The sequence below is a fragment of the Diplodia seriata genome (assembly GCF_021436955.1).
Source record: "Diplodia seriata strain FDS-637 chromosome Unknown scaffold_11, whole genome shotgun sequence".
Classification (NCBI taxonomy): Eukaryota; Fungi; Ascomycota; class Dothideomycetes; order Botryosphaeriales; family Botryosphaeriaceae; genus Diplodia; species Diplodia seriata.
The window spans coordinates 1,343,390-1,360,230 of NW_027117318.1; the positions used below are offsets into that span (position 1 = coordinate 1,343,390).

A 16,841-nucleotide genomic window follows, 5' to 3' on the forward strand; every position below is an offset into this window, starting at 1 on the left:
GTCAATGATCTGTGACAGGGTCTGAGGAAGGAAGCGTCTGGTTGTTCCGTGAGACCGCGGCAGCGTCATCATCATCGTGGCGTTTGCTGCGCCCGACCCCAGGCAGCATCACGTGGCGCCGCATGCGCCGCGCGAATCATCGACGCTGCGGGCAAGCCAGGTGCTGTCGTAGCGGCAAGTGAAACACAGCAGCGTGCGTTGTCTGACCGCGTGCGGCCAGTCGAAGCCTGTGCGAAACGCGCCCGCCCGGCCTTTGCCGCCCGCCCGCAGCGCGAAAGCAGGTGACCCCGCCGTCTCCCAAGCGTTGTGCGGCCCAACCTCGGCACGGGAGCCAATGCGAATCACCGCGACCTAGGCTGGCGCTCCGACATACACCAACCGCCGCCGTCATCACAGCTGCTGTCCCACATCCCGCCAAGCTCGACCCCCGTCCCGCTCGATCCCCGGCCCTCCCGTCCTCACGCGCCGAACTGCCTCTCCATCCCTCACAACTAAACCATGGCTGACGTTGACGAGTCTGGCGCCGGTGCGCCCGTGAACGAGCCTCTCGACCTTGTGCGCCTGTCCCTGGACGAGATCGTGTTTGTGAAGCTACGAGGCGATCGCGAGCTCAAGGGCCGTCTGCATGTGAGTCGCCAAGCTTGGGGCAAGCCTCTGGAGCTTTTTTGTTTCCGAATCCCAACCGCCAGCTCGCAACCTAGGTGCTGATGTTTTCCGTCCTGCGCTACCAGGCATACGACAGCCATTGCAACCTTGTCCTTGGCGACGTCGAGGAGACTATATATGTGGTTGAGGAGGATGCGAACGAGGAGGAGGTTGTGAGGGTAGGATTCCAGCTCGGACTCGTACGAGTTTAGCCCTGCGCAGGTGCTAACAATGGTATAGACCGTCAAGAAGCAGTCGGAAATGCTGTTTGTAAGAGGTACGTGGCGGAACGATGGATTGTGGACCCATTGATGGAATGACCATGTGCTGACTTTGCGCCATGAACAGGCGATTCGGTAGTCCTCATCTCCCCGCAGGCAGCCGCATAAGCATACGACCTTACCTGCGATGAACGCATCCGGCGCATCTCCCCTGGCAGTTAAGGAGGACTTGTCACGCTAGAGAAAAATCAAGCCACCAAACAAGGAACACATGCCAATCGAAAGGGGCTCACAAACACCTCGCGTCATGCGATGACAGTGTGGAGAAGCTGCAAGAGGTGTCAGCGCATGAATCATCCACACGTTCCTCACAAGAGCACCAGGAGGGGCGCGAGAATGGGGCTTGACTGGAAAGGGGCCAGATAGATACCTCTACCAGGGAAGGCGGGCGAGGTGTAGCCGTCGTTGAAAAATAAAATGCTTTGGCCATTGAGAATCTTGGAATCTTAACTTCTTGGGCATAGGGTAGGATAGCATCCGAACCACGAAGAGGGAAAGGAAACACTCCCCTGAGCAGTTGCACCGGTATGCTCAGAACCAGAAGCTTCCTACTAGCCTGTTCATTGAAAACGAGGCAAACGCTGAAGACAGATGGACATCTTTTTGGGACTGAGCATAGCCAGTATCTAAGTCTTCTTTTTGAACGAGGGCACCTGCTGCCTAGGAGAAAGTCGTCGCTTCACAACATAGGTGCTAAAACCTTTGGCATTTTGGGAAAACAGATATATTAGATGCATCCGGATTGACGGCACAGAAGTCGTTCCGACTCTGTAGCTCGCCCCTATTCCTCCAACGACTCACGCTTGCACAACGGCTATTAGGTATAAGAGGGTATAGTTTAAGTAAAATTTTCGCCCAGAGTGCAAAGCAATCGAGAAGAACCGCCAGCCGACGACTGCAACGCGAGCCGCATACCGTCAGCCATGTCCACAACATGAATAGAATCCCGTCGTTTTTGATCCACCAACCATCCGACCGCCGATCCGTTATCAATCATCCACCCAAACCGTGTGAGGGAAGAAAAACCGAAGAAAAGAAAAAGAAAAAGGCCACCAATCTTCCCTCTCGGATCCATACCGGATCCGTTCCTAGCAAAGTTCCTCCCACCATTAGCGCCGTGACCAGCATCAAAGGGAGACCGGCGTTGAGTAAACCCTTTCTATCCATCGCCAGTGCCAGATTATCCGACGCAACCCTTTATACATAGGAAAATGCAAGAAACAGCAAATTGAAAAGACGCTGGGGACACACCGTACGTAAAGGGGGAATTTGGGGCATAGCAAAATAAAGGGAATTAAGTGATCGTCTCGTCGTGACTTCGTAAGTACTCTTTCTGTGGCTGCTTTGTGGTGGCGATTGTACTTCTGCTTGTCGTTCGACGTGCGAGGACTATGAAGGGCAATGAACAAAAAGCAGCAAAACCTCAAAGGAAAAGTGGTGTTGGAGCCAGTCTTCAAGTGATGAGTCAAGGAAGAATTGGAGAACATCCAATCGTTCCGCAAAAGCCTCAGCAAACGAAGACAGGCGTGTGATGGAGGGAACTCCGGCCTGGCAAGTCCAAGAAGACAATGCCCAAGGTGTCCAGCTTCAGGAAGCAAGCTCGATCGTGGTTCAACACATCAAGGGAGCAACCCATCCACCGGGGGTATAATACCAAGGCGCCAGCGCGGAAACAGAAGAGCCTGGGGAAAGAATGGTGTAATCAGCTGGTCTCCAAAAAGGCAAATAAAGCAGATCCCAAAATCGATAGCACTTTGGCTCCCTTTCAAAATACAAAATGCCAATGAAAGCTACCCAAATCTTGGGAGCAGAAGCATACAGAAGGTTGTGATACAGCGAGTGCTGTTGAGCGGGGCAACAGCTGGAGAAGAACGTCGTGATCACTTACGAAGCCAAGATCCAGTGCCATAGCTATCACGGTGGTTCTGCTGAGGCAGCTGGAAGCCCTTCTGAATCTCGGCTTCCACGAACAGAGATGCGCGCTTGTAGCGCTTATCGGCGTACTTCTCATAGACGGCAGCATGGTGCTTTTGGGGGTGCTCGCTGCACTCGAGGATGACCGACACAAGCGAACGGAGTTGGGACCAGGTGTATCCTGAGTAGTGGACGTGGGCCTTGCTCTGTACAGAGTTAGCAGAAGGACCAAAGAGGAGCTAGGACTTGACTATGCTTACCCAGTCACCCTTCTTAAGCATTAAGCGGGCAAGGCAATGAGCACCGGCGGCCAAGAAGCTCGGGACGCATCCAACAAAGCGCTCATCCATGATGGTGATCTCAAGGAAGTACTTGGCCAGAGTGCGGGTCTCCAGGTCGTAGTCATCCGCCTTGCTAATGCGACGCAGGAAGCTCATTGGACCGGGCCAGCCAAGCTCGAATTGGAGCATGCTGAGCATGAAACGCTCAGCCTTGAGGATCTCATCGATGGTGTATCCGCCATCTACCATGTAGACTATCTCAGACACGGAAGGACAGTTGATCTCTTCATACTTCGCTGCAACGAATATTGCGGTAGCGCCAACGAGCTGGAGTTTGCCAAGGGACACGACCTTGCAGGAGAGGAAGCGGTCGACATAGTTGACGGCAAGGAAGAGAGTCTCAGGGAGAAGAGTGAACCTATGGTGTACCTGGACCAGCCAGTCCATGAGAACTGAACGCATAGACCACTGGATCTCGGATTGATTGTCCATGTAGAACGGGTTAGGCCTCATGCGATCCTGCAAACAAGTTAGTCATCAGATGGAAATGAACGTTCACTCGAGATATTATACCTCAAGCTTCCTCATGTAGTCGAAGATCTCGTCACCATATTCAGCGACCATGGATGTGTCCCAAGCTTCATCCTCAATATCCTCGGGGGTCTTGGTGGCTTCGACAAAGTCCGCGGCTTCCTCTAGTTCACGTCGAGTGCGCGCGGTAACCCTCGGGGCCAGGACCACGGTAACACCACCGGTAGTGTTTTCCGTCCTGTTCCTGAGCGAGCGCGAGGTGTATCCGGTGTAGCCATCGGCATCATAGTACTCCTCATCTTCCTCATCCCAATACTCTTCAAACCTCTCTGCATCAGCAAGCGCAACGGCCTCCGCCTTCGCATCCTGCTCCTCGTGTTCGGCGTCGTCGTTCTCCTTCTGGCCAAGCTCGGCGAGCTTATCCTCGGCGACAGGCAGAGCATCTTCCTCTGGCAGGTCGGTATCAAGGCCGGCAATGTGGTGGCATTCCTCATCAGCAATGGCTGTTTCGAGACTAGTAGTCGATTCCTCGCGCGAAAGCGTGACGCTCTCCTCAACGGTCGCCTCGACGATGCTTCGAACCTTGAGAAGCTTCTCAGAAGGCGGCGAAAGCTGAGGCGCGCTGTCACTCCTCTCACGGCGACGGACTGGGTCGGCATCGGGAGGGGCAGTGTTCTCCTTGAAGACGGTCGTGTTACGCTTGGAGATAACGTTCTTGGCGTGGAGTGGCTGGGGCGCGACATCGGCAGCACTGGTCTTGGGCGCGACCGACTCGGCAACGGCGGGCTTCTGCGCAGTCGAGGACAGCGGTCGCTGGGCGGGACGAAGAAGCGAAGCAGGCTTGTGTGCTTCCTGGATAGGAGCGAGCACGTCTTTCTTGACCGCGAGAGCACCCTTGGCGGCGACAGCGGAGTCATCCTTGGCTAGATGGGTGTTGCGCGCGGTGTTGCTAACGTCCGCGAAGGCGGTACGCTTCGCAGCAGCCTTGATGCCAGCATTCTGGGCAAGCGACGAGAGCGCGGGCGACGACTTATTGCGCTGGTGAATAGTCTTGCCGGCGGGAGCAGCAGGCACACTGTTCTCGTTGTGGACGCGCAGGGAGCGCATCGGGCGCTGAGGCTGCTCGCGACACCGGATTAGCTTTTCGCTGAGGCAAAAGTCCATTGGGCGGAGCGGCGCGGGAGTGGGGAGAGATTCCGGCGAGTCAGCGTGCATGAAGCTCGGGAAGAGGATGCTCTCGAGCCTGAGGCCGATGCTTGGGGGAGGGTGCGCAGGTGGCAGCGGGCAAGCATTGAGAATACGTACCTTCGCATCCATGGTGGCAGGGTGCAGCGATGCGTTGTTAGCAGTGGCGAGGATGTTGTGGAGCGTGCTGGTGGAGAGGAATCGGGACGGCGATCCTCAGCGCTCGAAGGAACGGTGAGCTCGCGGGCACAACAAACAACCGGTGACCAGCAGCGTGCCGCGGCGCGCGCGCGCAAGTGGATCTCGCAGGATGCTGGGGGCCTGCGCACAGTCAGGCCGCTAGAGCACTACTAACAGTGCTTGCGGATAGGCGGTGCTGCGGGAACAATGGGACGATGAGGCGGTGGGGAGGGTGGACAAGAGAGTGCGTTGGAGCTTGCACCGCTGTAAAAGGCGCGCCTACTGTTTTGCGTGGCTGCTTGTAAACACAGCAACGGCCAGTTGGGAAGGCGGCAGGGATTCGAGGGCCGGAGAAACGGCCCCGGCAGCGCCGAAAGACGGTCAGCGCGCAACGCACCCAAGGGTCGCTAGCACGTCCCCACATGCGCCGCCAAGACATGTCGTCACCCCGCAACTGTCCACCGCGCGTCTCCAGAGATGCGATCTTTGACACGAACCCCTCGGGACTCGCCGCCACGCTCGTCGCGCGCATTGTCTGCCGCTGCTATATGTGTCGCATGCCCCCCCGCTGCCGCCCGCCGGCTTCTTGGCCTGCCCGCGCCCGCGGCTGCCCGCCGGTGCAAGCCCCGCGTTGGCGCCCGCCTGGCGCAGGGCGCGCGCCGGGTGATGCGTCAACGGCGCGCGGAAACGTGACCTAGCACGCGCCCCCTTCGACATTTGCGACCACGCCGCATCGCCAGCACGCCGTCCTGCGACTGTCTTGCGCGCGTCCTACGCCTGTTCTGTGCCTGTCCCGCAGCCGCGCAGGGTGCTGGCAGGCTGTTGGGCCGTTCGATGGCTTGTGTCGAGTGCCAGCAGTGCGCCCCACTCCAGCCTATCAAGTCAATCGGCACCCGCTTTCCCAAAACTCACCCTCCTGCAAGCGATTCGAACCTCGCGCGATGCGCTCCCGCTTGCGCCGGCTTCTGGCAAGCATCTGCGACCCCGGCTGCGGCCGCGGCGGCAGCAGACGGCAGCGAGGCTTGCGCCCAGTGTTCCTCTGGCGCTCTGCTGCGCGGGTAGGGTGCGCAGATCTGCCGCGATGCCGCCGTCGCTGAAGAGCACCCGCCATCTCCACTTGCTCCGGCCGGGCGCTGCGGCAGACAGGCGTCCAGACGCTGCAGCTCCCGGAGCGCGTGGCCTGCTTCCGCGCTCTGCGCAGCACGCTGTGGAGAAGGGCCGTGTCGCATCACTATCGCCTGTTCTCTCAGGGCCTTCCGGCGTAATCGCGGAGAGACGGTCTTGCGCCGTTCGCTGCGATCTGCCCGGTGCAGCTGCAGAAATGCGAGCTCCGCAGCGGCGAGAGCGCGGTCTCGCCCGGGGGTTGCTCTCTGGCCGTCTCTGCGCGCTGTGTTTGCTCGAATCACCGGGGCCGTCCAGCAGGTGGCCATGCCGTGCAGTCCCTTGTGTGGAGCGGCCACCTGGAGACCCATCAAGACCGCTTCAGAGGCGCAGCGCCGTGCCCGGCCTGTCCCTGGCCCGCTCGGTCCCCTCTGCGCTTGCATGCGACGGCGAGAACGATGTTCTGCAGCCCGGCGGCGAGGCAGTTGAGCGCGCGCATGGCCGCTGGCATCGCGGCCTCAGATTGTGCGATCCGCCCCGGCGCCCGCAACATATCTGCGGCAACAGCTGTCATTGGTCGTCGGCGGCGGCGCCAGGCCGTGAGATCTAGGCAACTCAGGTACCGCTGGCGTGAATTACTGTTCGCATCACATTCGCGCTGCCGGGAGACAGGGCGCATTCGCGCAGATGGAAGCCCGCCGAAGTCCAGACGAATGCCCGCTCCCCGCACAGCAGTATTTCAACGCGGGCAGAACAGCAGCTCACGCTAGCACAAGCTGCGTTTCTCGTAGCGACGGAGCTTGTCTGGCATGCATTAGCAGCCCTGCTGCGGATTGGCCCGCTGCGCTGAGCTCGGGAAGTCTGGCTTCGCAGAGCTGCGCACCACGGGTATGCGCCGCGCCCGCCGTGAGCGTGCTGGCTGCGCGGCCGTGACCTGCCCTACCGCTGCCCGTGCTCTACATGTCGTCCGGCCAGGTTGCGGTGCTTGTGCTGGGGGCTAGTCGCAACTTTGGACACCGTGAGGGCTGCCAGCGCGAGGCCTGAGGAAGCGCATCCGCCCGCGCTGCCGTGTCATGGGCGCCGCACAGCACAGCACTGAGCAGCATTGCGCCTCTGAACCCTGCGACCGCGGCCGGCTGGCGGCTTGGTGTTTGGCACTTGCGCCTGCCCCCGGGTCGCCGTCCGCTGCGTCGCCAGCGCCCCGTATGCGGCGCGCATCACGTTATATGGGAAACTTCCGAATAAGCTTGCATGTGAAGCGCAATTGATGTCCGTCCGAGTCGCCTCTGCCCTATTCAGCCCACTTTACCGTTTGAATCCGCATTCTTGGGTTTGTGGTGCGGTGTTGAGCGCATAAGTTGAGCATCCGGCCCGCCTGACACTCGCTAGTCGAGCGTCTCTGGCTGTCACACATCCTCCTCTCCGACTGACCTCCCAAGCCTGTACCAACAACACCCACCCCAAGGCTCAACACCTCCCGTAAGTGTCCAGCCGCTTTCGCCAGAGCCCATCCGATACAGCCCTCACTCTCTCGTCGCCCGCCCTGCCTGCCTCGCCCACATCGTGCCGCCCGAACTGACGTATCGGTGTGCCACAGACGACGACCCGGCGCTTCACGGAACGCCCTCAACTCCCACGCCCACGCCTCATCCTCTCTCCTAGGGTATGTCAATACTTTCATATGCTGCATGCGACCATAATCACGCCCCTTCAGGGCAGTGTATTCTGCACATCGCTCCTGAGGGGCTTTCCACTCGGCTCTGCTGCTGCTCCGCCCTGGGGCGCCTCCCATCAGCCCAGGGACAGCAACCCTGATCCGCAACTCATCTACACCATCAACCAGCTCACGGATACCGAGCGATTACTTTGAATATAAATTGCTAACGAAATCCGTCGTCCAGGCCGCTGCCCTCTTCCTTTGACCGCTTCTCCACCTACCCCCTCTTCACCTCGCGACACCGGCAGGATCGGTGTCTGCCCGAATAGCTTCGGCGGGCACGATCTATATTTGAGTAGTGGCGACCTCTACGGAAGCCTCCATACCTCATATATCGCCTTGATATACTTGGTATGGAAGTATCGAGCCTGCTCACCGACTTCACGCACAACCACAACCGCCAAGCCAAAACACCCATCGAAATCCAACAGCCATCCCCCGAACAACCCGACAGAACGCACTCTACAATCGCTACGAGAAACACAATGGGCTCCGTCTATCAGACTCACTCTCCCGTCGATGTCCCCATGGGCGTTGGCTCGTGGCCTCTGCCGTCACCGACCATCAATGCAAAGCCGAAGCATGTCAGCTTTGAACTGTTGTTGGAGACGCCGCACTCGCGCGCGCGCTTGCCGATGAGGGTGAACATATGGCCGCACGACACCACGGAATCGATTGTTGCGACCGTCAAGAACTTCCATGGCATCTACGACGGTCAGGGTTACGGCGTGAGCTTCGAGGACCGGCACGGCAACACCCTCATTGCGAGGTATGAGAACTTCGAGCACAACATGACCGTATTCGTGCGCCGGATACCGCAAGACATCGATGACTTCAATCCCACTCCTCGCCAATCACTCTCCCCTCGCAAGAACCGCCTCGACGAGCCCTTCCAAATGCTCCCTCCCCAACTGCACTCTCAACCTCCCTCCCTATCGATTAGGAATCGCAGTCTGTCGCCCGACAACCAGCGCGGTCGTCGTAGTGTGTCCGGGAGCACCAACCGCAAGTCTCGTTCTCGCCCGGGACTCAAGATCAGAGCGACGAGCTCGCATGGCAGTCTGCCCGACTACAATGGCGACTATAGCGATAGCGAGGCGGGCGAAGGATCGGTCACAAGCTCGCGCAGAGACAATGTTGCGAGTGCAGAGATCAGCTTGGATAATATCGTCGAGGGTGGTCGACGAAAGCGTGCGAAATTCGACAGCTCGGTAAGCCTTCCGACGCGCCATACTTTGCACGTTCTCTCTGATCTAACAAAGAGCGTTTCACTTAGGAATTGCCGCTTTTTGCACCGCCTCAGGTGCCCATGACTGCGTCAATCTCGTCTATTTCTCCGCAGCGACGCATCAGCAGCAACAATGGCACTTCGCCGTATTCCTACTCCAACCAGCAGACGTTTTCCTACACGCACCCTCTACCTTCACCGCAAAGCCATGGGGATGTTTCATACGTGCAGGGGTTCCCAATGGGAACTCCGTACGCTACCTCCAGCGGACAGCCGCACGGACACCGACCGCGTACACGTGGCACCGGTCAAGGCATCCCGCGAAACTCCTACGGTGGTGTTCTGCCCACGCCTGACCCTACGATCGGCGGAAGTGTTATCTCTGATGAGGACGTCGCTCTTCAACTCATGCGCCTTGGCGACGCCTCAAACTTCTCGTCTCATGGTCGCCAGTCCACCTCGACCATTGACGATGCGCTGAGCGGCAAGGCTGAGCTTGCTTCTTCGGACGAATGCAGCGACGACGGCAGCGAAGTCGACGAGTTCCCTGCTTACACGGAATCGCTTGATACTACGGTTCATGTGCACGACCACGACCTGCACCGTTACGACAGTGCGGATGAGAGTGACGAGTACGACGACAGGGAATCGTTCAGGGGCGACAGTGATGAGGTTGTTCCTGACGACAACGGCATGGGTAGGCCGATTGTGATGAAGAAGCGCGCGGGATCGCTGGTGACCAAGCTGTCTACCAAGATGGTGAAGTCTCGTGTCCACAGCTCCAAGAACAAGGTCAAGACACCGACGGTTACAAAGGCTCCTATCTCGCCTACTTCTCTTCCTCCCGCGTCGCGCAAGACGTCGAGTGCATCGCTCTCGATGCCGACGTTCGCGCCCGATGAGGAAGACTTGTCTACCAAGCCTCGCTGCCAGCGATGCAGGAAGAGCAAGAAGGGATGCGACCGTCAGCGGCCTTGCCAGCGCTGCAAGGATGCCGGCATTGGCCATGACGGCTGTGTCAGCGAGGACGAGGGCAACGGCCGGAAGGGTCGTTATGGTCGCCACATGGGCGTGCCCGTCAAGAAAATCATCCCCGATGCGCCTACGTTCCACGAGTCGCCCAGCGCCATGGGAGGCATGGGCGGCTACAGCGCCCTCACCGCAGCCGCCGACAAGAACAAGAAGCGCAAGAGATAAAGCCATGACCGGGCGTTGTATATTTCCTCAGCGACATGTCTACAGTGTTCTTGGCACAGGCGTTGGCGGCTAGCGGTTTGATTTTCAGCGCACTTGCTCGGCTGGATGGATGCGCCAACCTCGCCAACCTCCTTTCTCAGCGACGATCCGTTCCCTACCTTTCTTCTGTCTTGTGATTTATAGCCGTGGGTTACGGTTGTTTGAGCGTGGTTACGGGACGGTGTTACGGCGGAGTTTATTTTTCACGCGTCAACATTCCTTACTTAAGAAAAAAGTTTAATCGGGCTTCGATCTTCCAAATGCCAGGTCGCAGTCGCGAGACAGACGGGCTGGACTTTTGTCTGCACGAGGTTTGGACAAAATTGTACGGCGAGAAGCCGAGAAGATGACGGTCAATGACAACAGAGGACGGGTGGGCTACATATGACGGTTGGCGGGAGGCTGGTGGCGGATGGCTGGTTCGTTTCCTTTTCTTCTCACTTGGTCCGTTTCTTGCCGTGTGTTGGTTCGTATGGGGGTTCCAAGGTGTTGGCAATTGGAGATGAGGGGGCAAATGTTGTAACTCTCATGCGCAAGTAAAATCCGATATGGTCAAAATGCCTCTTTCGATCATGCACGCAGATTAAGGTTCGGATGCTGTGGAACGGCAAAGTAGGCTTACAACGGCAACAGGGGCGCGCGATGGTTGGCTTGGAGACGATGGAGTAGAGTGGCAAAGGCGCGTACCTTTGACGGGGAAACGGAGCCACCGCCAGCATCCAGATCTCACAGCATCGCGCTAGATGGATGTTGCTGACGCTACCAGACTGGTGCAATAATGGCTGTCCCAGCATCTGTTGGGCATTCTGACGCAGGCTTCAACCCAGCACGTGAATGCGCAATGGCAGGGCGCAACGGGAGCCAGCTCCACAAGCCTTCAGCGGCGTTCCATCCGCAACAGGGTAGCAGACGGCCAGGAGCCACGGCCCGTTCCCGAAGAACTTGGAGATCGGAGTCTAGAATACTGCCCTTGGGACAACGCATTCCTCAGGCTTCGCTCGGGCTCGGGGAAGCAGCGGCAGGCGAAGAGCATTGGGGCCGAGTTGACTGTTTCACGATATGCCGCTCTATCCGACTTTTTTTCGACCGGACGCCGCTGCCCACTGGCTGCGCTGTCCTGCTTCAAACGCTCGGACACGCCCTGCTGACTCGCGCGGCTCGAGCTGCACGTTGCCGCGCCCACATCGTCATCGCGAATGGGATGCGCGCCGGCGACGCTGGGGGCCGCCGGCTGTCTGCGCACCCCCGACATGGACGTTGTGTCCGACCTAGGTCGAATGCGACACAGCCAGGCACAGCACCGCGCGCCAGAGGCAGCCGCCCATGGCACTGCCCGACAGCTTGCCTGCGGTTGCACGACTGCGGTTGCGCCTGTGCTGGTGAACCGTGGTCAGCCTCGCGCGCTACCACGCGCGCTCGTAATCCTTCGCGCTGGCACTTGCGGCGCAGCCTTGCCGCCTGGAGCTGGAGTCCGCGGAGCAGCAGGTCGTACCACTATCCTCTCGCCACCGACCTATACTAGCATCGCCTCCTGCGCCCGCTGTGTCGTCGTCAGGAGCGCGTCGCTCTCGTTCATTCGCAATCGCAGCGCTGCAGCGGAAACGGCCCGCGCCTTCGTAGCGCCCCGCCACCACCATCATGGCCGACGATCCAGCTCCAATGCCCTCGCTGAAGGCCCGCATTGCTGCCCTGAACCTCAGCGAGACAGCCGGGCGACCTCCGCCCGTCTACGGCCAGCCCGCCCCCGTCAAGAAGCGCCCTCCACCCCCGCCGCCAGCGAACCCTCCGCCCCGCCTTTCCGCCGATGATCGCAGCCAGTCTGTCAACTTGCCGACCCAGAGCTATGCGCCGACCGATGCCAGGTCCATTGGTAACCTTCCTGCCGAGTCGACCCCCCAGCAGAAGCGTGTCCTGCCCCCGCCATCCTTAGGAGCCGCGACTGAGGCCAGGCCCTCGCTACCACCGCGTCCGACAAGGTCCTTGCAGAATGCGCCTACCTTGCCTCCCCGCCGCCCGTCGGAGCAGAGCGTGCGCCGGAAGGAGTCGCAAGAGTCCATATCTACCGTTGCCTCATGGCGCTCTGCGGGGTCGGCACTTTCAGGTCGCACAAGCGTGACGTCAGGCACTCTGTACAGCGAGCCTGCGGCATCGTCGAATCGCGTCAAGGCGCCGCCATTCGACCCTTCAAAGCTGCCTCCGCTACCGCCCAAGAGGACGCAGGAAGAAAAGGATGCGGAGCTTGCAAGATACGACCCAGTGCGCGCGAACAGGAGGACCTCGAGCTCTCACTCGACTGCTAAGGCGCCGCCGCCTGCGCTTCCGTCCAGGCCAAGTCTTCCGCCGCGGCCCAGTACAACACAAAATGATGCAGCGTTGGCGCGCAAGCCCAGGCGGTCAGCGCTCGAATGGGGCATGAATAAGAGCACGGAAGAGGCGCCGCCGTTGCCCTCAGGCCGGCCAGGTCAACAGTCGGGTGCCTCGCCGCCTCCTCCAGTCCCGCTTGGCTCTCGCCCTGACCTGGCCACGCTCCAGGCCAGCAAGCCAAGGTCTGGCGCTACAAACTCCTGCCTCAAGTGCCGCGATTTCCGTGGTGTAGATGCGCATGCTGCGCGCTTCCCCCGCGAAGCCATCCCGTCTCACGACATTTCGTGGCTAGCGCACCAACTCACCGACCCCTTCCCTTCTTTGACCGACAAAGCCCGCGCCCTTTTCACATGGCTTCACCACAACATCGACTACAACGCGGCCGCCTTTTTCAATCACAACGTCCAGCCCAGCACGCCCGCCTCGACCATTGCCACCGGCCTCGCCGTCTGCGAAGGCTACGCCGGCCTCTTCGCCGCGCTCGCCACGGCCGTCGGGCTCGAAAGCGTCGTCGTCGGCGGGCACGGCAAGGGGTTCGGGCACTCGCCGCTGACGGCGGGCGCGGCGATCCCGCCCTTCTCGTGCGGGCACGCGTGGAACGCGGTGCGCATCGACGGCGGCGAGTGGAAGCTGATCGACTGCTGCTGGGGCGCGGGCCACATCGACGGCGGCACGCAGGCCTACACGCGCAAGTTCTCGCCCGAGTGCTTCACCGCCGACAACGTCGAGTTCGGCGCGAGCCACTTCCCCGAGAACCCCGCGTACTTCTTCCGCAACGACCCGGGCAGGCCGAGCATCACCTGGCAGGAGTACATCGCCGCGCCCCCCGGCGCCAACGTCTACGGCTTCGCCCAAACCGCCGGCCTGAGCAAGACCGCCTTCCTCCCCGACGTGCGCCAGATTTGTATATACGACCCGGACCCGGCCGCGGCGCCTGTCATCCGCTTCCAGTGGGAGAAGCGCTGCCCGCATTTCGATGGCGAGGCGCTGGGCGAGGGCAAGCCGTACATGTTTTTCCTCGCGATCCAGGGTAGGGATGGCCGCAACAAGCAGTTCTTGCCGATGAACACGGACGGCCGGTTCTGGTGGCTGGACGTCGAGAGGGTCGAGCTGGGCGCCCCCGGGCAGACAATCATGGCATGTGCCGGGGACAAGTGGCACGGTGGCCCGGAGGGGAGTGGGAGGGGTGTGACGAGAGAAGTGTGGGAGAGCGATCGGTACGGGTTCAGGAATTATCAGGGCATTGCGGTCTGGGATTTGGCGTAGATATGAGATGCAGAGGTAGAGGAGGTTTCGTGGTGATGTATACCCTGGTTGCTCTTTTGAGTTCCCGATCACTTGGTAGTTTTAATTCTTAACTGTTTGTAGATAAAACATTGGGGACTTTGTTGTTGATATGAAAGGTGCCTCGGCTTGTGATGAAGAGGGTTGGGTAGACTGCGAGGACACTTTGAAACTCGTTGAGAGCCGGAATCAGGTGGACGGAATTGTGACGCCTGCCGTTTGAGATGAGGAAAAAGATCTATTCAAATACATTGGACCGCAATCTAACCAACACAGACTATATAAACCTGAAACCGAAGTAAAGACCGGACAGAGCTCGAAGAAAAGCTCTAAAGAAATAAGACTCGGCAATGACGACCAGCGTCCTACTCGGTGCAAGACAAGCTCAGCAAGGTCTATTTGCCCTTGGGGTACCAATACGGATACTCCTCTAGACCGTCAAACTGCCAGTATCGAGATCCCATCTTCCGACAGTATTCGGCTCCCACAACGCAGTACGGCCGCAGCTCCTCTTCCTTGTTGGGACTCTTGATCCGAAACGACTCGCCCTCCAGCTCAGGCCTCCCGTAGCAACTGTCCACGCCGCAGTTTTGCACCTCGTACTCGATGTATGGCGTTCGCACCCACAGACAGACAGTCTCGTCCGGCCCGCCAGCGCACTCGTGCGAGACGCCTACCGACCAGCTCTTCGCGACTCCGAAGCCGGCAGTGATCCTTGTGTGTACTGTCAGCATCGTGTCTGTCTCGATTCTCCTATTCCAACTCGGGTACTTCGTTTCCCTCTTGCAACAAAGAGATGGAATAGGCAAAGTGCTCATACATACCATTCCAACGGCGTAATGCTCGCGCTGAAGCTGATCTCGATGCTTTCCCCTTCTTGGTTGGCGATGGAGCATTCATTCTCCTGAGAACACTGCATGCTGTCCGTCACCTGCTCGTGGTAGACGACGTCACGGGGGCTGCCGTCGCCGACCTTGCTGTTTAGCGGCAATTAGCAAACTAAGTCTCTTTCCTTTTCTTCTTGCAATTCGATTCTTTACGGACCGTAGACGGTCACTGATCCACTTACCATGTAGTGTATTGCTGATGGCAGTATTGTGACGGAAATTGTCTTTTGGGATACGAAACCTCAGTGCCCACAGTCCCGTTTTGCCGGCCAATAACCATAGCCGCAGCGGAGGCAGTAGAGATGATGATGCTGAGGATTTGAATCATGCTTACGAAGTCAGCTTCAAGCCCCAAGGCTCAAGATTACATGGTGAGATGGTAAAGGTGGGCTCTGTGATAGAGTTAAGGTAAACCGTCTCCGCTCTCTTTTATAGACGTCGCCTCGATTCCGTCCATATGCGAACCAACATGCTTCGCAATCCTGCACAATGCTTTCTCGGGGCAAAACTGTTGTAAATAGGTCAGCGCGTCGAGTCAAAGCGATCAGATTGCCTTCTGTAAAGTTTGACATCCAACTGAAGCTTGTTTGGCGGAGGTGTGGCGCGGTAAAACTGATGATCACGTTGAATGAGTACCCTGATGGAGCATGTTGTTGGTTGATGACGCTGCTCGATTTCCAAAAATGGCGTAGTTTTACAACACTAACATAGAAGAGGAGGTTTGTCTCATTTGAAAGGAAGTTTCCATCTACTCCATAGCTCAGGTACAAGGAGCAGTGCTATTTTGTGCGCCGGCTTGAGCTTTCCCGACTCAAACCTTTCTCAGGCATGAAATACCAAGAGACACTGATCGGCAGGGCCGGTAGGCCTCCCTCCTTCATGAGACTGCAGCGGGTTGTTTGCTTTATGTAGATCGATTAGGACTAGCGTAGTTTGCTACCAGGTGGTATATAGCACCACCAGCAGCCTTCACCTATCGATCATCCTGCTTCACCATCAGACACTGATCCACCTCAGCGTGGGCAAAGGCTGATATTTCCTCTCAGCTTGACTGCATATTACATTAAACCATCTCTGAGGAATGGCGCGACGACTTTTGGAGCTACCTTACCTTGTGTTTATATGAGCCCCGGCACAACCGGGAAGACTTTCGTTTATAGGAATCACAGAACCTATCCTTTGGATGATAAGAAGGCTTCACACACACAGGTTGTACGATAGGCAATTGAAAAAGCACGGCGGCTCCACGCTTGAATTAAATATATTAATGCAACGATTGCAATATTGTAACGCCACATACTAGAGATGTGCATGTACGAGCTGTTCATTTGTGTTGCTACTCTTTAGAGCCTGACCCAGCGTACCGAGCAGATATTCAGGAAGTGTTCTTCAAGTCCAACCTCAATGTAGTTCCATCTTCCACTTTCCTTGTACGTTTCGGTGTGGAGTTTTCCAAGCCTTCGGCATATTCGGGCAAATTGGGATCCTTTGTCTTGAAAATATGGCGAACGCTCTTAAGCCTACTTACCACGAAAAACCTGAACTTGCTTCACAATTCAAAAATTCAGTTTATCAGCAACGGCCTTCAACCAAACTCAGTCGGCCAACTTCAGCTCCGGGGCAGAGGATGAATCCATTCCTCTTCGTGGCTCGAAAAAAGGAACCATGCACTTATGGCAAGCACCTTGCTTCGTAGACAAAGAACTGGAAGATCGCATGCAGCGGGGCATTTCACGGGCTCCACAAACTCACGTCATTGCCATCAATCGTGGTTTGCCTTCCTACAACAGAAAAAGGGCGCCCGAGCCCATACATACACCTCGAACTGCCTCTGTTGATAGCTCCTCTGAACCAACAACCGCCCCTTACTTACTCCTCTTCCCCCTAAAAGTTCTCCTTAGCAGTACGCCATACATTTTGCTCACGCGTTCCACTGTACAAAGGACCCCCGGCCGTCGAAAGGATTGCAATCCTATCAATCCTACGACCTTTAGCACAATGCCTTTC

General features: G+C 58.0%; 4 protein-coding genes across 4 annotated transcripts; 2 read left to right on the forward strand and 2 right to left on the reverse strand.

Moving 5' to 3' along the window:
* Positions 1–2,806: 2,806 nt before the first annotated feature.
* CLB4 (B-type cyclin) lies at positions 2,807–4,969 on the reverse strand (the record flags this gene model as incomplete). Its single annotated transcript, XM_066781503.1, has 3 exons — positions 2,807–3,046; positions 3,101–3,640; positions 3,695–4,969. 3 exons carry the CDS (start codon positions 4,967–4,969, stop codon positions 2,807–2,809), a joined length of 2,055 nt encoding a protein of 684 aa, XP_066628505.1.
* A 3,351-nt stretch (positions 4,970–8,320) lies between these two features.
* On the forward strand, positions 8,321–10,260 carry SLS55_010114 (uncharacterized protein; the record flags this gene model as incomplete). The annotated part of the gene is made up of 2 exons (XM_066781504.1): positions 8,321–9,046; positions 9,139–10,260. 2 exons carry the CDS (start codon positions 8,321–8,323, stop codon positions 10,258–10,260), a joined length of 1,848 nt encoding a protein of 615 aa, XP_066628506.1.
* A 1,677-nt stretch (positions 10,261–11,937) lies between these two features.
* SLS55_010115 (uncharacterized protein) lies at positions 11,938–13,929 on the forward strand (the record flags this gene model as incomplete). Its single annotated transcript, XM_066781505.1, has 1 exon — positions 11,938–13,929. One exon carries the CDS (start codon positions 11,938–11,940, stop codon positions 13,927–13,929), a length of 1,992 nt encoding a protein of 663 aa, XP_066628507.1.
* Positions 13,930–14,342: 413 nt separating this feature from the next.
* SLS55_010116 (uncharacterized protein) lies at positions 14,343–14,681 on the reverse strand (the record flags this gene model as incomplete). Its single annotated transcript, XM_066781506.1, has 2 exons — positions 14,343–14,633; positions 14,673–14,681. The coding sequence occupies 2 exons, from the start codon at positions 14,679–14,681 to the stop codon at positions 14,343–14,345; spliced, it is 300 nt and encodes a 99-aa protein (XP_066628508.1).
* Between the last annotated feature and the right edge of the window lie 2,160 nt (positions 14,682–16,841).